The sequence below is a fragment of the Dreissena polymorpha genome, chromosome 9, assembly GCF_020536995.1.
Source record: "Dreissena polymorpha isolate Duluth1 chromosome 9, UMN_Dpol_1.0, whole genome shotgun sequence".
Classification (NCBI taxonomy): domain Eukaryota; kingdom Metazoa; phylum Mollusca; class Bivalvia; order Myida; family Dreissenidae; genus Dreissena; species Dreissena polymorpha.
In genome coordinates, this window is record NC_068363.1 from 7,069,763 (window position 1) to 7,096,843 (window position 27,081).

A 27,081-nucleotide genomic window follows, 5' to 3' on the forward strand; every position below is an offset into this window, starting at 1 on the left:
GCTCAAATCTCACTCAGTCTAACTGGGACAATGTCGTATGCATCAGGCCCCATTTACCCAGAGAGAGGCTCAATTCTCCCTCAGTCTAACTGGGACAATGTCGTATGCATTAGGCCCCATTTACCCAGAGAGAGGCTCAATTCTCCCTCAGTCTCTGGGACAATGTCGTATGCATTAGGCCCCATTTACCCAGAGAGAGGCTAAATTCTCCCTCAGTCTAACTGGGACAATGTCGTATGCATTAGGCCCTATTTACCCAGAGAGAGGCTCAATTCTCCCTCAGTCTAACTGGGACAATGTCGTATGCATCCGGCCCCATTTACCCAGAGAGAGGCTCAAATCTCCCTCAGTCTCTGGGACAATGTCGTATGCATCAGGCCCCATTTACCCAGGGAGAGGCTCAAATCTCTCTCAGTCAAACCTTTGTTCGTCCCAGATCAGAGAGCATCATAATTATCTTTAGGCTTGCATCACTAAAAGGGTAACATTCTGGCTTTAATCTAAAGTTGATTATTTACACTGAAAAAAAATTGTTGAGAGGCTTTTTTCCCCAGACAAAAAATTATTTGCGTTTTGTGTTTACCACCCGTCCCCCTTTCTTGAAGGTCAAGGTCTGTGTTTCAGACGCAGCGAGACTGTGACTGCAAGCCTGGCGAGTGTAAGGCAGGGGACATGTACTTGGACCAACTGGAGGACGTTATCCGCTTCTCCATGCCCAAGGGCAGGTGTGGGGGATTCTGGGCCGAGTCCATCCAGGTAGTTTAGTTTATTAGTTTAAACTTATTTATTTTAGCTCTATTGTATCAAAAGCCTAAGGCTTATTTAAACGCTCTTTAGTTTGTTTCCTGGGTAGAACCAGTGATTGGTGTCTTTGGGGTAGATCTATATAACGCTACCACAGTGGGGATCAAACCCAGTCGCTGAGTGGCCACAATATCCTCTACACCACTGTGACCTTTTTATTCCAGGTTTCCAATCAGATCACATTTATCATAAAATTGTTTAATTGTTGCAATTGCCTTGTTCCCCCTAACGAAAGTTATGACATATCAGATTTTAGCTTTTTGTCCACCTAACCAAACAGCACATGGTTAGTCAAATACTTAACCACTTTTAGTGATAAACAGTTGGTTACAGATTAAACAATTTCCAGGTCAAATATATTTCCAGATCAAATATCAACAGTGTGTCCAGGAAACCAAATTATACTGCAGGGTTACCATGTTTCAGGAATGTCTGTAGGCAACCAATCATATTGCAGCATTCTGTTGATCAGTTACTGTTCTTACTTGTAATGGCTATAAAGTTGCTTTGTTCTTGAAGGGCGTGGGAGGTACAGTGCAGTTCCCCAAGAACTACCTGAAGAGGGCCTTTGAGAAAGTACGTGCGGTCGGCGGGGTCTGCATATCAGATGAGGTAATGTGCATATCTGACCACAATGACTTTTTAGTAACATTTTTTAAATGTACACTACAGTATGACAATAACAATTTATTTACAGATATTATTATTTGAAGAGTTGTCACAATTTACTGATATAACACTATATTGCAAATTTTTTTTTTTTTTCAATACAATTTTCATTTTAAAATGAAATAAAAGAATTTTGCATTGTACACATGTATGTACTTTCTGGTCTTTTTCACTTTTTTTCCCCAAAATATTTTCAATCAATACTTTACAGTTAGTGTTGAAAAACAATATTTGTACTTAATTTTTTTATTTTAACAAATCTGAATATAATGTCATGTGTGACAAAGTACTATTGGTAAGTACCGAAGCAAAGTTAATATCAAATCAATTACAATAGGAAATAAATGGTGATACAAATTTCAGTTAATTAATAAAACATCATGCTATGGATTTCTATTATCGCAACATTTCAAATTATTTGTAACCCAACAAATTTCGTAGATATGTATAAAAAAAAAAGTTTCTAAGATACCAGAACATTCCAATATAATTATTTTTTTCCGAATTCTTGCTGGTCATAACTGTTCTTTTTAATCCATTCTAGATCCCATCTTTTCTGCTTAGTTGAAAAGTAAAATACACGTATTGGCACAGTTTGAATTTAATGCACAAAATGTCTTCCATATAAGTTTTACTCGAGTTTCTCTAGCCAACAAACATGATACTACTCTAATGCAGTGCTCCTGCTGACATTTGCAATTATTGCCAAATACAATTACTCACCATTCTCAAGTGCCTGTGTGCCCGCAACTCAAAATTGTATACACAGCGTAATATTCCAATGAACTAGCTAATCAACCCATTGCTCCTACCTTTGGTAAAGTCTACTAGGCAGATATTAATGTAACATCTAATCAGAACACGTTATTTGCCACGCATGAAATGCGTACATATATTGCCCACATGCTGAGATTTACAATGTTGTCATAATGGAAGCATTTTAATGTCATAAATACTGACCTGTTATCGTATGCTTATACTTTCCAAGGGGAAATAACTCATCCGGAATTTTAACTGGGAATCCGCCACCTCAATACCGTAATACAGGCCAGGTTAAACATAGTGCAATGCAACCTAGCCAAAAATCGGTAACCAACCCTCAATATTCTTTCCGGATCAACCAGGTGTATACGTGTCTTTTACGGCTCTGAATTAAAATATTGTTTTTCACTTGGTTGATTGGGGTTTTGAATAGATAAATTGTGTTATTTATCTTTTTATTTCTCATTCGGATTAATTTGTGTGGATTTAATGGAATTTGTTTCATTTGTAAAAGGTAAGCCATGCTTGTTTTTATCGAACAATGGTTTATTTCTACCATGCTGGGTGTTTTCAGGCGCGAACGACCACGTGCAAAACGTGCTCTTCTAATACATTGCTAGAACGTGCAAAGCATGTTCTTCTAATGTGTTACGAGATCGTGCAAAGCGTGTTCTTCTATTGACAGATTGTTTATCATTTGCCATTGTGTGCAATAATGATTTTAACGTTCCGTATGACAATCTAATTGATCGTCATTTTATTTTTCATCTGTTTTGAATTAAACTTTTGTTTAATTTATGATCTACGGCAGTATTATTATAATTTTCATTATGGTCAAATAATGATTTTATGTGCCGTATGATAATCTGGTCTGTGACCAGTTTATGGTTGAATATGCTTTGCTCTTGTTTTTCATATATTCGACTACATGATGGTCGCAGAAACAAGAGTGGATAAATACCCGGTGACTTCGCAGATCATGGATGATAGTTGCAGTATCAGTCACCGGGTATCGGGCACGATCGCGACCGTACTATGCTAAGTCTCTTAGACAGTCGGTCAACATCAGACCATATGGCGACACCCGTCAGCCGGTCTTTGCCCGATGGCATTGGTCAAGGACATCGACCAATGCCGGACCATTTGGCATCCGCCATACGGTCATTATCCGGTGACAACACTGGTCATGATATGACCGGTACGTCACCGGGGACGTTGATCACGGACCATTGATCGACGTCTGACCGGCCGGTCCGGTCACCGGTCATGTCACCGGTCCGGTCCGGTCATTGATCACCGGTCCGGTCACCGGTCATGTCACCGGTCCGGTCCGGTCACCGGTCATGTCACCGGTCCGGTCCGGTCACCGGTCATGTCACCGGTCCGGTCCGGTCACCGGTCCGGTCCGGTCACCGGTCCGGTCATTGATCACCGGTCCGGTCCGGTCACCGGTCCGGTCCGGTCACCGGTCATGTCACCGGTCCGGTCACCGGTCATGTCACCGGTCCGGTCCGGTCACCGGTCCGGTCCGGTCACCGGTCCGGTCATTGATCACCGGTCCGGTCACCGGTCCGGTCCGGTCACCGGTCATGTCACCGGTCCGGTCACCGGTCATGTCACCGGTCCGGTCCGGTCACCGGTCATGTCACCGGTCCGGTCATGTCAACGGTCCGGTCCGGTCACCGGTCCGGTCATTGATCACCGCTTCGGTCACCGGTAACAGTCATCAGTTAGGCCTGCCACCGATAACACCAGTCACCGGTCAAGAAGAAGAACTCGGTCTTCTTCATTGAATTATTCTCCTATTCTTCGTTGAATACATCGTCTTCATCAAGGATTAGACATCGGACACGCTCGTCTTCGTCGAGCAGTTCTCATCGTCGCGGCTCTCGTAAGCGATCACGTCGTCACTCACGGAGACGTTATTCTAGAAGATCTCGGTCTCATCGCAGCCGATCCACATCTCGGCCGATCCAGATCTCGACATCGCAGGAAACGAGGACGTCGTCAACCTTCACGTAGACATCAGCGGACTGCATTGAGCACCACTGGATATTTATCGAACATACCTCTCCTTCATTGAGCAGTTCTCGGCGTTGATACGCTCGTAAGCGATCATGTCAATGCTCACGGAGACATTATTGTAGAAGACAATATTTCCAGCGTAGCCGAACAATATTTCGGCATCGAAGTTATATGGATGTCGCCACTTCTCACGTAGGCGTTAATGAACCTACTGGTCATATCAACGTTCTCCATTTTATTCCTTTAGGAATATCATGTCTCCATTCCACGTGTGATGGTTCTTCTTATGGCATCCACACATGTTGCAGTCACCGAGCCGTTGTTGTATACGAACACTAGTTCGTTTAACATTCAGGCTTCGGGATAAGCTGTTCTTTTCTCCACTACGACTACAAGGACACTTATGCCTATTAATACTGAAAATCTACCGTTGTTTTCCGGTTAACATTATCAGATGACTTCGTGGATGGTCATTCTTCTGCACCAGATATTTCCATTCTGACGCAGTTATATTATACCGGTCCCGATCACCGGACATCGGTCACCATTCATCGGTCATATCGCCGATCACTGATCACCGGTCAGAATAAGTGATGTCTCATCGCCATCGGATTGGATTTTTTTGGCATGATCTTCTTTTCCGAGCAGTGCTTGACATTGATAACAGACCATATGGATTCCACCATTTTTCGGTCTTTAACTGGTAACGTCACCGGTCATATTATGACTGGTCCGTTCACCGGGCTACAGTTACCGGTCATTGACCGGTCCGGTTCGGTCACCACTTACCAATTACCGGTATTCCACTGTGTTTTCATCGGTCAATTTTTAGTATCACGGGTATCGTCTACATTACATAGTTGTATACCCCTGGCTATGATTGTATTGAATACTATATTTTATGGATTCAACAATCTACATGACTTTTTGTGTTTTTCAATACTGATGTTCTACTGGCGACGGTTACCAAATCATGCTATATCTGTTATTTGTACTTCTATCTCAACCGGCTACATGCAGACTACTGGTCTTGCAGATAGATCGGCTGAAGTGGGCTCGGAGACTAGCATTGAGGTCGAACATTACTATTTGACCTCTATTAATTTATGTTCGAGACCCGAAGGATGAATTGTTTTAACCGCCTTTACCTGTCGGCTACAGACTTTGCAGTCAGTGTCACGGAACAGTTGGGACACATTAATGACGCTAGCAGGATTAGCAAGACGACATTTGTATCGACTTCTGCTTTTCTATTGCTCCTACGGCAGTGCATATTTTCAAGCTACTGGAATCAACAAGAGTTCTGATACATAGGATTGCCTATCAGATTGACCGCATAGCGGCTACAGTCTTGTAGATGGCTTAGGACCTATTGAACTCAGATCTTAGATCCTAGGATCTGGAGGGACCTCATCTTAAAGTTATTCTTCTATTACACTTCTGGCCATAACAGGCCGTCTTCCTATAACTGGTCGTATTCCTTTCGGAATTCGTCCAGGTTAGAAGTCTTGAAGTAAATGGATTAATCAAGTCAGAATTTAAGACTTCCATGCATTTTACCGGCAAGCGTGGACCCGCTTAAGGTTACCCCTAGGGTTTTCACCTTTTTCTGCCATCACACCTCCGATTCCGGAGGTACCACTATCAATCATATTTCCGTACTTCGCAAATCGATGACTTCGCGACCTGTACTATCCAGGATTTTAAAGGCGCCTGTTATTGGTTCAAGAAGAGGCTATATTCTGTAGATAGGTCATAGACTTATAAGTGTTAAACACTGTCCTATTCTACCAATTTTCAAGTGTGTTTGGAGTGGGAAAGTTCGGCTTGCCGTGGTTTCTTTGCCCACCCATCCTTGACAAATGGTTCCGGTCACCGGTCGGTATTTACCGGTCCTTCTGCTGAGACGTCTTTTCGTACGTCCGTTTCAGCTTTATTTTTAAGATAACTGTATTAATCTCGGGATTATTTAATGACACAGATTTCCATCTTTTTGTCATTATTTACCACTATTCAGTGGTGTCTAGACTAGAAGATTATCTTGGTAAGAATATAGTTTATTCTACCACAACCTTCCTTACATCTTATACAGATGTGAGCAGATAAGGTTATGGACGATCACATAGAACAACGTATCTTGAGTTTCTCAATTATGTGGTATCCTAACGAATATCACATGCACATCTACATCTTGAAAAGCGAAAATTCTTTTTAGCTGTTTTTTCATTTACAACACATTTTCACGATTCCTTTGTGATGGTTTCAACTATCACACATCGGTCGTGGTTTACTTACAGACACGGAGGTGATCATATTATCACTCCTTGTAACTGGAAATCAGGAACTTATTCGTTCTTTGCAAGAACAACAAATTTTCTCTATCGTCTTTCTCATACCAGTTCGTCTCAACGCCCTGTTGGACCTTTTGTCCTGCAGTTCTTTCTTTCGAATTATTTTTCCGTTGGGTTCAATAATGTAATTGCGCATGCGCGGCAGTGAAGTTGCAGACGAGTTGCATGGTGTACATAGTATATCAAAGAATGTTGTTTATCATCAAACGCTAGTTATTAGCGTTATGCGATCGTATATCGCAGTGTATACCGGTATGCTGAACAACGTCAACAATGCAGTTCACAGAAATCGATCCAGCAGGGTGTGCGATTGTTATACATTCGTCCATTGACATAAACTGGCAGCGTTTTTTTTCCCCAAAGGGGAAAGCTACCTGTACCCCTACAATTGGGAATTTTTCGAGTCGTGAAAACTTAAAATTGGGAATTTTTCGAGTCGCGAAATCAATGAATTGGGAATCTTTAAAATGCATCTTCTCTACCATTAGTGGCTTCATTCTGCATCACAAAGCATCTTAAGCTCTAGGTTTTAACAGAAAATGATATGTTTACAATCATGTCATGTGAAAATTGTTTTATTGCCACTTCAGTAGGAATGTGCCTGTCAATGGAAAAAAAATCTTCTAGTGATAGGCATAATCACTGAGGTTGCATAAAAAATAATATTAATACTTTTATTTAAGCTCTTAGAAGGCTCACAAGCCCTGGACAGTCCTTTTTTGTGAAAACATATTTAGTAATATCAATTAATGTTTTAAAATAATAATAATAATGAATTATCAAATTATATGTTAAATTCCAAATGGGTGATAATCAGATCAAAGTCAAACATATCTCTCCTCACAGTCAGGCACAAAGTTACATTTAACTCAAAGCAACTTCTCAAACTCTATTAACAGCCAGTCATTGTTTACATTTGCAGACAATGTACACAACAGACAAATCAGAGGATACTTACATTACATAACAAGAGCCTTCTGCAATGTTTTATGCGAGTGAAATTAAAAACTTAAAAAACAGAACAAGAATAACAACAATGGAACTTGGACTGGTTTGAAATCTTTTAATAACATTACATTAATGATTATAGACAGTGAAAATAGCCAAACATAACCAATATGAGTTGTAGAGTGGAATGCTTTAATTATATAACTAGAGTTAAGGACAAGAATATTTAAAAAGTTTTCACAAAATAAGCAAGATATAAGCTTTATATAATGTTCAATTTTGTGACCCTAGGGTCAGGGTATAGTTTGACCCAAATGGCATAATTTGAACTAACTTGGTACCATAAAATTTTCTTAAATTAATTTTATCACTAACAATCAGCAAGTATAGTTATATATAATCAAAATCTTGGGAGGTGTAAGGTGCCCCACCCACTTTTTGAATGTTTCGTTTTAACCTACTTTAAACACACACAAAAATCGAAATAAAGCATGAACACGAACGAGAATTGAATTAAAGAAACTAGGCTATTAACAAATTACAAAAAAAATCATACCGAATGATTTATAATGGGGCGAGTCGTTATGGATGTGGGGCGAATCAGTATAAAACAAGGGGCGAGTCGTTAATGGGGCGAGTCCTTACCTACAATCTCGGTTGCGCTCGTCGAAGGTTTTTCCGGCCCTGTCGTCGAGGGACGAAAGAAGTCTGTTAGAGTGCGAACCCCCGGTGAAGTATTTTCTTCTCTCTTGATCTTTTTTCGATAATATTTAGAATTATGACTCATTCTTTCCAATTTAAGATTTGTTATTATCTTTCCTTGGCTACATGTAGTGAAGACTGGTCTTTCGCGGGAAAAAACTTTTTGGCGGGAAAAATCAATCACTATTCGTCGCGAGTATGTGAACCATTCACATTTTACACGACCGTTAGAGTTGCGTCCCTTTGAGTTTGACAATTGTTTACCTTTCTACGGTACGAATTTCGGCGAAAATAAAAGACCGACAATGAAAGGCTCGGCGATTTTAAAAGATATTTTCAGTGAAAATGAAAGGCACTGTCGATTGGGAACGGTACCTAGGATCGTTGGGATGGGTAGATATGGAGATTGGGAAAGGTCCGGTTCTAAAATTGGGAAGCTACCGGTAGGCTTTGGGAAAGGTACCGTTCCCCGGTATAAGTTAAAGAAGGAAAAAAAACGCTGACTGGAATATCTTGCCTTCTTGGTGAGTTTTTGCAATAATTGAGTTTTTGCCATAATTTCGTGAAATATACTTAATGAACCATGGGATTATGGTTCTACGACCTTTTAAGTCTCCTGTACAATTATTTTCAGGAAACTTTTTCACAGGTCAAATATCATATCTCACTGAGACATATTTTTACTGATCCAAACATGTGCCACTTCATGTCTGGCCATTAATAACTTTTAGTTATCTCTACAGAAGAACGTTTTTCTGTTAGAGTTTCAATCCTTGTTACTTGTGCAAGGATAATTCCATCAGAACTGTATAAAAGTTCTATGAAAATTCATTTTTTTACTGGGTAATTGAGAGCATAGTTATTACCTTAATCACTCTGCTAGATACATAGAGGTTTTTCTCATCTTTTTCTTGATGATAAGAAATTTGTTCTTTTCTTCATCAAAGGATAGAGATTATGCTTTCATATACCTTGTTTTGTGTAAGTCATCGCAACTCTGTGCTGTCTTACCTATTTTGGAACTGATCCAAACTATGGAACGTCAACACTATGTTTTTCGTTCCTTTACCTTCTTAAGCGGTTTTGACTTGTGTAACATGTTGGGATGGTTAATGAGCTCCCTATGAACCTTTTTCATCAGGCTTATTAACAGTTCCAATATAATTTTAAGACGGTTTTCCTTCTTATTATGGCTTTTACCATACGGAGAAGTGAAATTCATGCTTTTTCTGTTGAATACGACCAATTCCAGTTGGATCTATTGTCGTTTTCACTTTGTTGTGTCAGCCAGGATTCCTTGCTTAATATCAAGTCCTCTATATGGCTTCTACCTTCAAGTTTCCAAGTTTTCTTAAACTGGTAGTCATGAAGATGAAGATAAACTTCTTTGGGCAATCAGGGCTTTGAAGTTCTATCTCAGCAGTGTTAGTCAGAAGTCCATTCGAGGTTCTCAAAGACACTCTTCATTTCCCCAAAAAAGGGGGGGGGAGATGTGTCTGCGGCTTCTATTTCTCGGGGTTAGACCTCGACTAAGGAAAGTTAATCTTATCCTATCTAAGGATTCATTCCTTTTTAGGATCTGACCGCATGAATTAAGAGCTCTGTCTGTTTTGTGGGCATATATTAATCACACCCCACTTTTTGACGTGCTCTAAGCTGTTTACTGGAGGAATCTGACCACCTTGTCATCTTTTTATCTTCGTTTTCTGAAGTGCCAACAATACAATTTGTATACGTTTGGGCTTGTTGTGGTTTCACTAACGGTAGTGTCTTCTTTACGACATAGACATATTACTCTGTCAGAGAAGTCATAATTAATACCGTTTTAACGAAGATTACTTGATATCATTAGCTGATAACCCTGTTTATGGGTTCTACTGTGTTGGGAAAATATATACGAACCTTCCCACCGCAGCTGCAAAATCAGCATACGATAACAGGTCAGTATTTATGACATTAAAACAAATTTTTAAATAAAATTCATTTTAATTATTAAATACTTACCTGTTATCGGTAAGTCCCACCTCCCACCCCGCTATTCGATTAATATTTTTGTATATATATTGAAAGAATATTGAGGGTTGGTTACCGATTTTTGGCTAGGTTGCATTGCACTATGTTTAACCTGGCCTGTATTACGGTATTGAGGTGGCGGATTCCCAGTTAAAATTCCGGATGAGTTATTTCCCCTTGGAAAGTATAAGCATACGATAACAGGTAAGTATTTAATAATTAAAATGAATTTTATTTAAAAATTTGTTTTAGAAAGCTTACAGGTTTGTTTGGTCAGATGTTACTTCTTCTTGTGTTCCGTATGAACACTTTCATACTTTATTATTAATTCGCAATTAACTAGTATGGCTCGCACATTGACAGCGCACTTTACAAACCTCACTGGTTTGATAGGAGTAATATTATGAAGCATTACTTTAATTATTGTGCTAATCAACAATGAAATTAAATGTTATAAGCGTATATTTTTGTTACAGGTCAAGTCTTGACAGTTAACTAGAATCTTGACAAATCTACATACTGTACTGTTTTGATACCATTACATATATGTATGATATTACAGTCTACTCTTGTTATCTCGACATCGGATATCTCGATTTTCTCGATATGTCGATGTAAGCGCAATGTCCCACCTTTTTTCCTCCTTTATCTATATGAATAAATATTACATATCTCGATTTTCGTTATGTCGAATAATTCAATATCTCGATATAAAAATTTGTCCCGAGTCCCGATTTTGCTGTGGTTTATCTGGAAGTGCGACTAACTGTCGCAGTGTCGGCAAAGGTGAGAATTTTTATGTCCCCCACTATAGTAGTGGGGGACATATTGTTTTTGCCCTGTCTGTTGGTCTGTCTGTTGGTCTGTTTGCGCCAACTTTAACATTTTGCAATAACTTTTGCTATATTGAAGATAGCAACTTCATATTTGGCATGCATGTGTATCTCATGAAGCTGCACATTTTGAGTCGTGAAAGGTCAAGGTCATCCTTCAAGGTCAGAGGTCAAATATATGTAGCCAAAATCGCTCATTTTATGAATACTTTTGCAATATTGAAGATAGCAACTTGATATTTGGAATGCATGTGTATCTCATGGAGCTGCACATTTTGAGTGGTGAAAGGTCAAGGTCATCCTTCACAAGGTCAAGGTCATCCTTCAAGGTCAAACATCATATAGGGGGACATTGTGTTTCACAAACACATCTTGTTTTTTTATACTTCGCTGTCCCGCTTCGCCCTAGCTGCTCCCGATACTGTGCCGTAGATAACTGATCCGTTACTTGCATAAATGACCAGACACGTGTACTGTCGTTAGCCATTAACACTTGAGTGAGGCCTGTCACTTTAACTGTAATTAACTGCAATTAATACACAGACGGCCGAAAGGCCAAAAGACTAATGATTTTTACAAACAACATTCCAAAATGCATTGAGTTATATTTTTGCGTATATAAACCTTTGCAAATTTGCAGTATCCTTGAACTCAAACAGTCATTATCATGGCTAACTTGAAAATCTAATCTAATGAATTTTGCATTTCAAACTACAAACTGTACATGTAAGTTCAGATCAGTATTCCGGAACATGATTTACGCATGTTCAGATGGAAAACCCTGGTCTTGAGTGTACGTCAATTGCATCATAACTTTAAATAGCAACATTACCAACTTTAAATAGCAACATTACCGGATGTTTACTCGACAGTTTAGAAAAATGATAACCGCATGTGTTCATGCAATTACACTTAAATGTCATTTTAAGCATTTAAATAGCAAATTTAATCGTGCCTCGTAAAAACGCGTAAATATCAGGTAATAGATAGGGTAGTAGAGAGTATTATGCCACACGATGATTGCTTTAGTTAGACCACTAAGCAGGTATCTAAATGTTAAAATCAATGTAAATTTTCGTCTCATTTTTTCTTTGAAGACACCTAATCAGATATCTCGAACTCTTGTTATCTCGATATTTTTTCTTGTTCCTGACGACTTCGAGATAACAAGAGTAGACTGTATATTGAAAGAAAAAAGTATAAATATGAACGACATAACTTTCCTTTTGTTTGCTTTGTATTTGTTGGTAAATACACTACATAAATGCATTGCATAAACATTGAAGACTAGGATTAAAAAATTACTACACATTTAATTTTAATTCTCATATTATTTTTGAAATTTTTGACAAAATTTTATAAATGGCAAACAAGGGTGGTGTAAGAAGATTTCAATTCATCGCAAGTGCTGCTAATGTATCGCCTATGTCTTCATCATCTCCTCCCTCTGTAACGACACCTTCTGCATCCTTTGGTTCCGTCATGTCAATGCACTCACCCAAATAGGTGGCCAATCTGGGAATCCCAGAGTCTGTGTATTCCTGGAACTTGTACTTGATGATTGTCCCTACCTTGGGTGGATTTGTTTTGTTTTTCTTTGTCAAACTGAAACTATAATATATAATACTAATATTATTTATTGAGTTTAACCTTATTGTTTATGAATGGATATTATTCATTAATATGATGGAGAACAGCAAAAAACCTTGTAAAACACACAAACTTATTTTATAACCAGTGGGAAATCATAGTTTTATATCAGCAGATTCACAAATCTGTCAATTTCACTATCATGAAAGAGTTCATAAAATATTGCTTACCCAGATCCGATCTTGAACTGTATGCCATTTGCCATCTCTACCAAATATGAACTAATGAGATCTGGATTAGACTTTGTTTTCACAAAGCCGATAAGCTTGGCTTTAGCGTCGTAGAAAGTCTTTATCTTTAGCAATGTGTCGGAGCGTTTTCTCTCATATTTTGAGCCTAGTTGGCGGATCATGAGTCCCTCACCTCCTAAGGCAATTATTCTCTTCAGTTCTTTGTCCACATGGTCCTTCCCTGTACACTTCTGATGCTCAACCATCTTGGCATATTCAGACCTACAATACAATAGTGCCCACCATAATTCATAACTTACATGATTTTCAATAATCATGTGCTTGAAGTTGGCATTTTCATTCAACAAATGATTTATTTTAATAATAAATACATGTTGTAAGGATGCATCTGATCTGACATAAATATAATTTTGGAATTATATTCAGTTTTCAATTTTATCTACTCATCTATATATGGAAACAGACAGATGATGCAATGCTTTCCCCTAGTCATCAATTTATAATTTAACAAAGTATTAAAATGCAGGTACTTGGTAACATATGAGACACATCATGCAAAAATGGATTTTATGCCATGTCACACTGTGGAAGTCTGGCAGGGTTCGACACTAAGGCACGTCCGACAGACATTGTCTAGTAAGATCGGTGGTCGTGTTGCATGCTGGGAAATTTGTAGTCTGCTAAAATGTTGTCTGCTGAATTTCAAAAATTAGCATTTTCTTCAATTTTTTCAAAGAATACTATCAGAATAGCAAACAGTTTCTGTGGCGTCTCATCTGGATCCCAACTGTTTTCAAAGACCTTCAAAATTCGGTGCCAGCACTGAAATAGTTATAGATTTTCTGCAGTGTCGTAGAACTACATCATGTTTTTACGACTTCTATCAAAAATCGGTATCGTCAATGTAAACATCTTGGCGAAGAAGACGAGAGAATGTAATTTAAAGAGTGACTTTGTTCAAGATTGGATTTTCGTCCGACAAATAAGTTAATAAAGAAGAATCCGACGGTAAAACTGACACAGATTATGATGGAAAAGGGCATTGGAGCTGTGGTAGCATGGAGCACAGCGGTCAAATAGGCCAGAATTTGATAACGTTTAATAAATGTCACCTGCTGTACAGACATCATTTGTTTAACTGGTGATAAACAGTGAAATTACAACAAACAATTTATGTTGTTAAATAGTTTTATTTTATTTTTTACTCTGTGCATCAAAATAACTTTCTTGTGTTGACTAATTATTTTCTGATAAAACCTGATTAAACAGTTACACGACACAATTCTGTCTATTTGCTATGTCATTTATGGTCTAGTAGACATCAGAATAGGGCTAGTACATTTTAAGAGGAGCTGGTCCGATGGTCTGGCTGTAAAAAAAGTTAATGTCGAACCCTGTCTGGGCAAAGAAAAGCAAAAGGATGCTGTTAAAAATGAGCATTTATGGGGAAAAATAAAAAAGCCATAATCCCTTAAAAAATAATGTCATGGATATTTCTATAGAAAACTTGATTATTTCTGAGAAAGAAATACAGATCTATTTTTGTCTAGAGTTCAAGCTTCTTGCCCTTACCCGACTCTCTCAAACTGGTCTGTTATTGCCTTCATTGCCTTCATTCTCTCTTCGAATGATTGCTCCTCAAGACTAGGAACATCAAACACGCAGTACTTGATCTTGTCCCATCCTGCATCATGCTTTTTGGTTCTCACAATCTTCACGGTTGACTAAAACTTCTTGCGGCCTGCGTATAACTTTTCATCCAGATGCATGTCCTTAGGTAGATCCTGTAATGTACAAGTGATAGTTTCTTTTAAGTTTCTGATGAGTGTGCTCATGTTGAGTACTGTTATTGTGTATTTGTAAATATTTTGTATTGTTTTTTAAGGTTAAGTTTAATAAGTTGATCACTTAGATAGATATAAAAAAAAACACATTTATCCTGGTATTTATGTTAGAATGTAAACATCATGTTTTGTTACTCATGTATACAATCTCAATAAAAGCAAATCCTCATGTTTGCTGAATTAGTTGTTGATGCAACATTATATCAGTAAGATATAACAGCAGTATCAGGCTTGATAGGATTAAAATATTATTTGTTTATCTCTAAAATCATAATCAATGAAAAGTCATAGGTAAACATGGTTTGTCTATAAATATATGCTAAATTAATAGTATTTACTTTAGTGAACCAAACTGGAGCTTTGAATGCGTTGCCATTGCGTGAATAGAAGCACCTGCCGTTCCAGTAGGCTCTCACCCCGTCCAGTTTCTCACTCATCCACCAGTCTTTTGGGTCTGTTTCTCTAAAATTTAACATTTGCACAAGTGTCATTTCAAACTCAAAATGTAGCGGTAACTAAAAATTTTCTTTTCAATTTGTACCATAGTTTTAAAAAAATATACAAACCATTAACAATGTTGAGCTGTTCTTATGCATTTTGTCATGATATATAACTAGTTTCATACATTATACTCAATAAAGAGTCTACTGGTATTAGTGCTGCAACAATATACCGGTATATCAGTATATATCGCAATACGCAATCCGCATATTGTATTGCGATACGATTTTCGTCATACCGGTACGAAAATTTTACAAACATGCGTCTACATTTCGTTCAGAAAAGCCATCCAAAATAATGATATCAAGGTAAACAAAACAAAGCGGTATTTTGTAAAAATAAATTGTTACGTACAAATGGAATTCTAAAAAATCTATTATACAGAGTAGCGTTGTTACATGGGAGCATTCATTCTATGCTTTTAAACGAATAATCATTGAATTAATTACGCACAACTAAATGTTTCTTTCGATTCTGAAATGAGCATTATTAAATTTGTAATCCGAATTTCGGAAACATGCTTCCGAAATGTAATGCTAACGCGACAATAAAAAAAGTGCTTTATTCTTTTTCTCAATAAAAAGCGAAAGCGCGCAAAAATTATACAGACATGAAGAACGTCGCGTGCAAAGTGTGCGTGTATTTGTGTTGTATAAAACGGGAACATCACGTCAGGCGATTTACGCGTGTTCAGTGGGGAAAAAAAACGCCCGATTGGAAGTTATTTCATCACATCTTTAAATAGTAACAAATGCCAAAATGTATTTGATATGTAAGAAAATTGGTGAATGTTTGTGTTTTGTGTTATTCTTGAGCATTTTTATAGTAAACATTTACCAGAATTTGCTTTAAAACTGGAATATACGGGATTATCGGGTAATTGGCCAGTCATAATTTTGGTACAAGTAAGCAATATATTGCGATATATTGCAATACGGGTTTTTGAGCTGACAATATATCGCAATACGCTTTTTGGCGTATTGTTGCAGCACTAACTGGTATTAAGTTATATTGAAAGTCACAATTCATGATTGTCTGCTGCCTACTATTACAGTAATTGGAAACAACAGCAAGTGAAGTTGATGAAATTTCTTGAAACAATGAATAGATACCCATCCTTGTAATCATTAGGCAAGAGAACTTCGAGTTCTATTTTCTGTGGTGGTGTGGTTTCTTGCATGGCCGCCATTCTGTAATAAAAATGCCCAAGTATGTGTAGATTAATCACATATTTTAAATATTAGATTAAATTCACATTATATTAAAAAGTTTCCAATTATTTTGCAAATTTTATTTACAATTTTGTTAGGTTAACAAAGTTATGCAGTGGAAACTTGAATGTTATATATTTTATGCTAAACAAAAAACTAATAGAGCATTAAATGATTTCAGAGAAAAAGTAAAGAAACTGATTCCCAACAGTGTAAAAGACTGTCACTTTATTTAAAAAGATTCACATAAATACTTATAAGTAACAAACAATAATTGTCATAAATCACAAATAATATGCAGCATTATAACTAAAATATGCAATACATACTGTTTAGCTAATGTGGTGTTTACTGCTCACTGGTAATGGTTTGTAAATGGTAGTCTAAAGTTGATCCAGGAAGACAAATACTCTCAGTCTACGTTCCAGAATGTCCTCTACCTTCCAGTTTAAAATGTGATAATTGTCTGTAAATAGAAAAATCAATATTACAGGCCGATATTTTAAAGGCTAGTATTTGTTACTATTGACATTTCACCCCCTTGTTAATTGTTTTGGTGTACGAAAAATATTCAACATGGGCTTCATGTCACTGAACAATCAAAAGTGGTAATAAAAAGAAGTGTGTGTAATAGATTTGATATAGTGATATAGTGATATAGATTTGACTTAACTTGAATACAAGTTTCCCCAACTATAATTCAAGGGAAACAACTGTTGCTAACTTAAGTTATATGTAATAAGAAGTTCTCTGCCTTTACATTATTAATTTTTGTTACATATTAACCCATGTATGCCTAGTGGACTCTCCCATCCTTCTAAATTTGATCAATTTATTTCCAAAATTAGGGATGTGTAGTATATTTATTTCTACATGTATAATATTTCTTACAGAAATTCCTTTAAGCAAACAGCGCAGACCCTGTTGAGACGCGGCATCATGCGGCATCTCAACTGGGTCTACGCTGTTTGCCAAGGCCTTTTTTTAGCTCACCTGAGCACAACGTGCTAATGGTGAGCTTTTGTGATCGCCTTTTGTGCGTCGTGTGTTGTGCGTTGTCCTTTGTGCGTTGTGCGACGTCAACATTTGCCTTGTTCACTCTCTAGAGGCCACATTTATTGTCCAATCTTCATGAAATTTGGTCAGAAGATTGGTCTCAGTGATATCTTGGACGAGTTCGAAAATGGTAACGTTTGCTTGAAAAACATGGCTGCCAAGGGGCGGGGTATTTTTCCTTATATGGCTATATATGGCTATAGTAAAATCTTGTTCACTCTCTAGACGCCATATTTATTTTCAATCTTCATGAAATTTGGTCAAGAGATTGGTCTCAATTATATCTTGGATGAGTTCGAAAATAGTAACGTTTGCTAGAAAAACATGGCTGCCAAGGGGCGGGGCATTTTTCCTTATATGGCTATATATGGCTATAGTAAAATCTTGCTAACTCTCTAGAGGCCACATTTATTGTCCGATCTTCATGAAACTTGGTCAGAAGATTCATCCCAATAATATCTTGGAAGAGTTCGAAAATGATGCCGGTTGGTTGAAAAACATGGCTGCCAGGGGGCGGGGCATTTTTCCTTATATGGCTTTAGTAAAACCTTGTTAACACTCTAGAGGCCAAATTTATTTTCCGATCTTCATGAAATTTGGTCAGAAGATTGGTCTCAATGATATCTTGGATGAGTTAGAAAATGGTAACGTTTGCTTGAAAAACATGGCTGCCAAGGGGCGGGGCATTTTTCCTTATATGACGATAAATGGCTATAGTAAAATCTTGCTAACTCTCTAGAGGCCACATTTATTGTCCGATCTTCATGAAACTTGGTCAGAAGATTCATCCCAATAATATCTTGGAAGAGTTCGAAAATGATGCCGGTTGGTTGAAAAACATGGCTGCCAGGGGGCGGGGCATTTTTCCTTATATGGCTTTAGTAAAACCTTGTTTACACTCTAGAGGCCACATTTATTGTCCAATCTTCATGAAATTTGGTCAGAAGATTGGTCTAAATGATATCTTGGATGAGTTCGAATATGGTAACGTTTGCTTGAAAAACATGGCTGCCAAGGGGCGGGGTATTTTTCCTTATATGGCTATATATGGCTATATGAAGGTCGCCGTGGTGTAATGGATATGGTGTCCGCCTAGCGACCGGGACCGGGAGGTCACGGGTTCGATCCCCACCGTGGGAGCGTTCTTTAGATCACCCCCAAAGACACCAAGTACTGGTTCTAGGCCCAGGAAATGGACTCGAGAGCGTTTATATAAGCCTAGGGCTTTCGATGCAATCGAGCTAAAATAAATAGGTTTAAACTAAACTAAATATATGGCTATAGTAAAATCTTGTTAACTCTCTAGAGGCCACATTTATTGTCTGATCTTCATGAAACTTGGTCAGAAGATTCATCCAAATAATATCTTGGATGAGTTCGAAAATGATGCTGGTTGGTTAAAAAACATGGCCACCAGGGGGCGGGCATTTTTCCTTATATGGCTATTGTAAAACCTTGTTAACACTCTAGAGGCCACATTTTTTTTCCGATCTTCATGAAACTTGGTCAGGAGATTTGTCCCAATAATATCTTGTAATCTAAGGTGAGCGACTTTGGGCCTTTCAGGCCCTCTTGTTCTAGAAGCTAGGCATAAATGGGTTAAAGACTTGCATTTTCTTTTTAAGCATAGCTGTCTTAGAAAGGTTTTGGCCTAGATGTTTTTCGAATATTATGTATAGCGAGAACCTTGAATTTTGATAAAATTATGGCTTAAGGCAATCCAAACTTACAAGAGTTAATTGTTTAACAATAATTTTTGAAGATCAAAATTCATATACCTGTACCCAATTAATACAGTTATTGCAAAATTTGCATCCTTTAATAGCTACTACCGGTATGTAAAGTAAAAAAGAGTTGTTAGGAATAAAAAAATTGTAAAGTTCAATTAGCTGTTTATTCCTATGTCTCTTTGAAGAGGTTTGTCGTCAGTTTAGGTTGCTTCTGGTTTTCAAAAATCAATGGAGTTATGGACTTAATGTTCCTGAACTCGAATTTCGCCTCAATCACACCACTGTTGATTATGATGATTTATTCAAAAGAATATGGCCTGAACGTACGTAGACGTCACATAATTTCACACCTATGTAGAAAACCCCCATCAAATAATTTCATAACTATGCATAAACTGTAGTTCCTTTCATTAATAATTGTTTATAAATTCACTGCTTAGTTTTTTATTGACAAATAGTAATTTTAATGTCCGCCACCACTATAGTGGGGGACATATTGTTTTGCCCTGTCTGTTGGTTTGTGCGTTTGTTTGTTTGTTTGCCCAATTTGTTTGGACAATTTTACAAACAATGAGTGTACTTGTAGGATTAATATGAAATCTGCATTTTTACTAACCAAAATAGTAATTGTTTGTTGATTGTTTTAACGTTCTCGAACATAAATGTATATCGTTAATACGTTTTGGTTTTAATGCTGAATATGTAATATTGTGAAGCGCAATAGAATATGTAAATAATTTTTGCGCTATATAAATGCTATGTATTTGTATTTGTATTTGCCCCAACTTTAACATTTGCAATAAACTTTCAAGGTCAAAGGTCAAATATATGGGTCAAAATCGCTCATTTAATGAATACTTTTGCAATATTGAAGATAGCAACTTGATATTTGGCATGCATGTGTATCTCATGGAGCTGCACATTTTGAGTGGTGAAAGGTCAAGGTCATCCTTCAAGGTCAAAGGTCAAATATATAGCTTCAAAGCGGCACAAAAGGGGACTGACAAAGACATATCTTGTTTAATATAGCAGCAAAAATACAGCCTTTGTGTAAATATCTGTGCAATGAAGTGAAACATATATTTAACATTCAATTCAGACATTGTTAACATTATTTAACTATTTGGTCTGGGATTTAACATGTATGTGCCATAATCAATTAATGGGCTTGGGCGGCAAGTGACATCAACACAATATTGTGAATATCAATGTAATCTTATTGTGGATCAATTTTATACAATATTTTAGTGTTATTATGGTTTGAACATTGCTGTTTATGATTTTAACAAAACAATTGTATGTCTGTTTGATTAAATTTGACATGTTGTTTCAGGTTCAGACTGCGTTTGGTCGCCTAGGCAGCCATTACTGGGGATTTGAAACCCACGACGTGATTCCTGACATCGGTGAGAATGTGTAGAATTTGTCTTTACATGAAAGACTTTCGTGTCAATCATTTACTACACCAACCAAACAGTTTGTTGCACCTTGCATTTAGGCATTAGGATAACAATTCAATTAAGTTCTTGTATCATTTTTTAAACTGCTGTGTGGTCTAAAACTTTAAATCCTCGCCATCTGTCACAAACTTGAACATGAAACTTCATGGGTGTATAGATATCAATAAAGAGAATTGTCTTGCACAAGAACCATAACCCTACATTTCCTTAAACATTAGTTATTGCCGATTGTTGTTTTTGTATGATGTAACTTTTCAGGGCTATAATTCAGTTACGCTTCAAGATTTCAACATAAAACTTCATGGGTGTATAGATATTAATGAGGAGAATTTCAATGTATAAAAACAAGGATGATGCCATTTATCATGGGATTTGCTCCCATCCTTAAACAAAATTTATTTTTGGGGTATATGAATTCAACGAATGTGCTTGTTCTAAATATATTGTAACGGTCCTAGGGAATAACAGGTCTTCATGCATGTGTGTTATGTGTTGTCCCAGATTAGCCTGTGATATATGCACAGGCTAATTAGGGACAACACTTCCCACCTAAACTGGATATTTGCTAAGAAAAGACTTCCTTTACATGAAAAATACCATAAAAGTGGACTTGGCAAGCTAATCTGGTCCTTTCAAGTCCGGTTTTCTCAGAAAGAGAAATCCTGGGACGAAGAGTTTTCCAGGCTCATATGATATTTGATACCGGGATTTCAAAATCAATTTTCCTCTTGCCCCTGAGCATGAAGGGACAAATGAACATTTGAAGGACTATCTTTATTAATGATTTTTCTAAAGACTATTTGCAACTAAACTTGCATTTTGAATAAAAGTGGAAACTTTTGTATGAAAACTAAATCCTCATTGTGCATACAATACAAATGAGCCTGGTTCTGAGTAAACAGGTTTCTATGCGTACAGTGTCATTCCAGATTGGCTTGTTTCTATGCTTACAGTGTCATCCCAGATTGGCTTGTTTCTATGCGTACAGTGTCATCCCAGATTGGCTTGTTTCTATGTGTACAGTGTCATCCCAGATTGGCTTGTTTCTACGCGTACAGTGTCATACCAGATTGGCTTGTTTCTATGCATACAGTGTCATCCCAGATTGGCTTGTTTCTATGCGTACAGTGTCATCCCAGATTGGCTTGTTTCTATGCGTACAGTGTCATCCCAGATTGGCTTGTTTCTATGCGTACAGTGTCATCCCAGATTGGCTTGTTTCTATGCGTACAGTGTCATTTTAATATCATAAATACGTTACCTGTTATCTCTAGCTTACCCCTTTCCAAGGGAGTTATTTCATCCGGAAAATATTCAAGCGCTGGGAATCGTCCACCTCTATAAGAATCCAAATCAGGTTAAACATAGTACAATGCAACCTAACAGGAAATCAAGAACCACAACTCATCTTTCCTTTCCGGATAAAACCATGTGCACGCCTATTTTAGGCTCAGGACTTATGTGTTCTTTTCACTGTGTTTTTGGCGGAGTTTAAAAGGATAAAGTTTATTTATCTTTTATTTGTATCATTCGGTTTATATTTCTATACTTTTTGTTGCAGTAATTGTCATATTTCTGCTTTTGCTGGGTTTCTTTGTTTGTATCGTCGCTCATGTACATGACGTCATGAGCACGTGAACCACGAGGAATTCGTGCCTATTCCCCAATAAGTAATTGAGGTCAATTGGACAGCGTTCTTTGTGTTTACATTTTGTGGTTTAACTTTTTATTTGAATTTATAATCATTAATTTGTTTTTTTGTAGGTTCTTTCTGTTTCTTTTATTTCAGAATGAACTTACAGGATAGAGGTTCTTGTGGTCATATCAAAGCAAGGTGGGATTCCCACGATACTTGCTTGGCATGTACCGGTTGCACATTTAATAACAAATGTGCGGTTTGCGATTTGTGGGCTTACGACGTATGGACAAAAGCAGGTCGCCGGAGGACGTCGATCAGCCGCAAACGCAACGAACCTCCATCCGACGTTGATTACCCGGTGACTCCACTGGTCAAGGATGACCAGCGGTTTTGTCAGTCACCGAGTACCGGGCAAGATGGTGTTGTTGTCAGTCGATCGTCATCAGATCTTATGACTCACACCATGCATACCGGCGACATCGATCATGGAACGACTGGATCAATGTCAGACCACATGGCAGCCGCCATTCTACGGTCTTTGTCCGGTGACGTAACCGGTCATAATATGACCGGCCGGTCACCGGTCCGGTCCGGTCCGGTCACCGGTCATGTCACCGGTCCGGTCCGGTCCGGTCATGTCACCAATCCGGTCCGGTCACCGGTCCGGTCACCGGTCCGGTCCGGTCACCGGTCCGGTCACCGGTCCGGTCCGGTCATTGATCACCGGTCCGGTCCGGTCACCGGTCCGGTCCGGTCACCGGTCCGGTCCGGTCACCGGTCCGGTCCGGTCATTGATCACCGGTCCGGTCCGGTCACCGGTCCGGTCCGGTCACCGGTCCGGTCCGGTCACCGGTCAACAGTCATCAGTTGGGCCTGCCACCGATAACACCAATCGCCGGTCAAGAAGAACTCGGTCTTCATCATCGGCGTATTCTTCTACATCCGATTCGTCGTCGAATACATCGTCTTCATCAAGGAGTGGACATCGGACACGCTCTTCTTCGTCGAGCAGTTATCATCGTCGCGGCGCTCATAAGCGATCACGTCGTCACTCACGGAGACGGTATTCCAAAAAATCTCGATCACATCGCAGCCGATCCACATCTCGACAGCGCAGCCGATCCAGATCTCGACATTGCAGGAAACGAGGACGTCGGCAACGTTCACGTAGACAGCATCGGACTTACCATACGTAAAGTCGTTCACCATCGTGTTCCGTTATGGAATCGCATGTTTCCATGCCAAATGTGTCGGTTCCAACGTTGACTGCCACACGTATTGCATCTTCAGGAGCTCATCTCACTACTACGGCGTCAGTGTCAACACCACGGGTATCATCTACAGTATCTAGTCGTGTACCCCCTACAGCTACCCTGTCGAATCCTGATACACTATGGATACAGAATTCGGCGGGACATTTTGTACCGGTCAATGCTGATAATTTACCTTCTTCCGGTTTACATTATCAGTTTACTGACGTCGGGGATGATCATTCGCTGTTACCAGACAATTACAATCCGGTACAAGATATTCTCACTTCTGTTCCTGCTGATTCTATACAAACCGCTGGTGTTGTAGAGAGTGAGGCTGATTCAGATGCAGAATCTAATGTTGAGACGGATCAATATTTAGCTCCGATTGGTCAGATCTATGAACTGATGTTTCGTACTCTTGGTGAAGATTACTGTCCAAGACCTGCTGAACTGTCTTCAAATGCGACGATTTCTGTGACAGAACAACTTTTTCGTACATTTGATCCCAACAGGGTTATTAAATCGACGGCTCGTCCTGACCCACGACTTCCCATTGGTTCTACTGTTCTATCTGTTCTTCAATCATTGGAATCAGCTAATAAGACTATTCCAAAACGAGGAGAAACATGGAAAATTCCTAAGGAACTAGCTGATCCAAAACACCAGGAAGGTAGTAAAAGTTACAAACCTCCTGTACCACATGCAACCTCTGGGTTGGATTTTTCAAAACTTCCGGTTCCAGATCCGGACATAAGCAAGCTATCTCTTGTAATGCCAAGTGGTTCCAATTCAGTTTCTGTTCCGTTTTCAATGTTGGAAACTTGGGAAATGAGGGAACGTAGATCATTAGGTTTGACTAACCAAATTGACTTCATGCTAGCGACAATTTTACAAATGGTGTGTGATTGGTCGGAATCTGTTCCGGAGGAACTCCGTGATTTGTTAATTCATCTCTCACGGACCACACTGGCCTTATCTCACACTTCTGCTTCTTCAATGTCCGAGATGCTAAGGATTCGTAGAGATCTTATCCTTACTTCTTTACCTAAAGATTTTCTGTTGGAACCTGGTATGAACTCGCTCAGAACAGCTCCTCTCACATCAGGGTTTCTTTTTGGTGGAAGGATACAAGAAGCAATCACAGCTGACAAGGATGACCAACTTCATGCTTCTTTAGCTAGAAACAACTCTGGACAACGCCAAGGGGTCTTTAAGCATCCTGCTTCTAGGCCACCAGCAGTTCCAGCATTCAAGACGGCTAAGAGAAATAACCTTTTCTCTAAAAAGCCTTCTTTTAATCCACGGTCAGGTCCTAATAGGCAGTCTTCCTATAACAGACCTTCTTTGTCACACAAGTCTTCTAATAAAGATTCTGGGAAAAAGGGCAAACCCAAGCCGGGACAGAGGAATTTCAAACCTTCTACCGGCAGGGGCGCACCTCCTGCTTATCAGCCCTAGGTCCCTTCCCTTTCTACCGCCACAACCTCCGATGCCGGAAATACCAGTCGGGGCCAGACTTTTCCACTTCTCAAATCGATGGCTTCAAATTACTTCAGACGCATGGGTTCATTCTCTTGTGACAAAAGGCCTGACTTTTCAATTCGAAAAAAGGCCTCCACTTTCTCGCGTCCCTATAGAGCTGGTATCTCGGCATCCACATATTCCAGAGCCCATTCTCGGGCTCTTGGAAAAACAGGCGGTAGAAAGGGTTCAAGATCCTTATTCTCCAGGATTTTACAGTCGTCTTTTTCTTGTTCAAAAGAAAAATGGTTCCTGGAGACCAGTAATAGATTTAAAAGTGTTCAACATGTATCTCCTCAAACCAACTTTCAAAATGGAGACTCCTTCTTTCATACGGGAATCCATCAAACCCCTGCACTGGGGGGTGTCTTTGGATCTGGAAGATGCTTACTTCCATGTTCCTATACATCCCAACTACCGAAAGTACTTGCGATTGGCCTTTCAAGGCCAAGTCTACCAGTTCCGGTCTATGCCTTTCGGGTTGGCGACAGCCCCACGAGTTTTTACCAAACTAATGTCGGCAGTCGGATCACACCTCAGAGTTCACGGGATTATTCTTCTTCAGTATTTCGACGACTGGCTCTTACACCAGCTCGATCGTCAATTGCTTCTGTACAACCTAGAATTCTCTTGGAAGGAGCTCCTCTCGTTAGGGCTCCTTCTCAATGCAGACAAATCAGACCTCATTCCTTCACAGGACTTTACGTTTGTGGGAATGAATTTCTTGACCCACATCAATCGGGTCAGAGTGTCTATTCAACGTATATCAGACCTTCTGATGAAGGTCAACTGGGTTTTGTCCCAATCTCATATAACAGCTCAAGAATTCCTCTCTCTCAACGGTATCCTGAGCTCAGTAGCAGACTTTGTGCAGTTGGGACGTCTCTTCCTACGTCCTCTTCAGCACTATCTCTCAGCTTGTTGGAAATGGTCTCCAGGCAATCTATTAACACAGATTCCAATCCTTCCCTCCTTAAGGTCTCATCTTCAGTGGTGGCTAGACGAGGAGACTCTGTTGGCAGGAGTACCCCTTCTTCCCCCGCAACCGTCATTATATCTAATAACGGATGCGAGCAAGGAAGGGTGGGGTGCTCACCTGGAACCTCTCAGTCTGATAATTTCAGGGTTGTGGTCTCATCAGGAATCTCACCTTCATATCAACAATCTAGAAATGCGAGCAGTATTTCTAGCTGTATCTCATTTCCAATCACATCTTCGAGACTCTTGTGTGATGGTGTCAACAGACAACACATCTGTGGTGGCTTACATCCAGGCACAGGGGGGAACACATTCTCAATCCCTGTATCTGGAAACCAGAAAATTACTTGTTCTTTGCAAAACACTCAACATTCATCTGCTGGCAAAATATATACCAGGTCGCCTCAACGCCCTGGCGGATGGTTTGTCTCGCAAACACCAGTTACTTCCATCGGAGTGGACACTTCATCAAGAAGTGACCAACCAGATCTTTTTCAAGTTCGGTTATCCCCTGGTCGATCTATTTGCAACCAGACACAATCACAGACTTCCTCTGTATGTGAGTCCAGTTTACGATCCAGCAGCGTGGGCAATCGACGCGCTTTCGTTCGCATGGGACCAACTGGATGCTTACGCCTATCCCCCACCCATTCTAATTCCCCAAATATTGGGGAAAATCAGGGTGAGCTCTTGCAGGATACTCCTGATTGCCCCTTGGTGGCCCAGAAGATCTTGGTTCAACGATCTTCTCAGTCTCCTGTACGATTATCCCAGGAATCTTCCTCACAGGTCAGATCTTCTGTCTCAAAGCGGCAGACTACATGCGGACCCAAAAATGTTCCACTTACACGTCTGGCCGTTTATCAGGCAATCTTTGCAGAAGAAATGTTTTTCTGTCAGGGCTTCAACCCTCGTTGCTTCGGCAAGGAGAAAATCCACC

General features: G+C 39.2%; 1 protein-coding gene across 1 annotated transcript in view; it reads left to right on the forward strand.

Annotated features, from left to right (window-relative positions):
- Positions 1-27,081, forward strand: part of LOC127845506 (alanine--glyoxylate aminotransferase 2, mitochondrial-like) — a 51,219-nt gene that overhangs the window by 14,502 nt on the left and 9,636 nt on the right. The window contains exons 8-10 of the mRNA XM_052376492.1: positions 625-756; positions 1,324-1,416; positions 20,624-20,696. Coding sequence (XP_052232452.1) covers positions 625-756; positions 1,324-1,416; positions 20,624-20,696 — 298 coding nt within the window. The remainder of the gene's footprint in view (positions 1-624; positions 757-1,323; positions 1,417-20,623; positions 20,697-27,081) is intronic.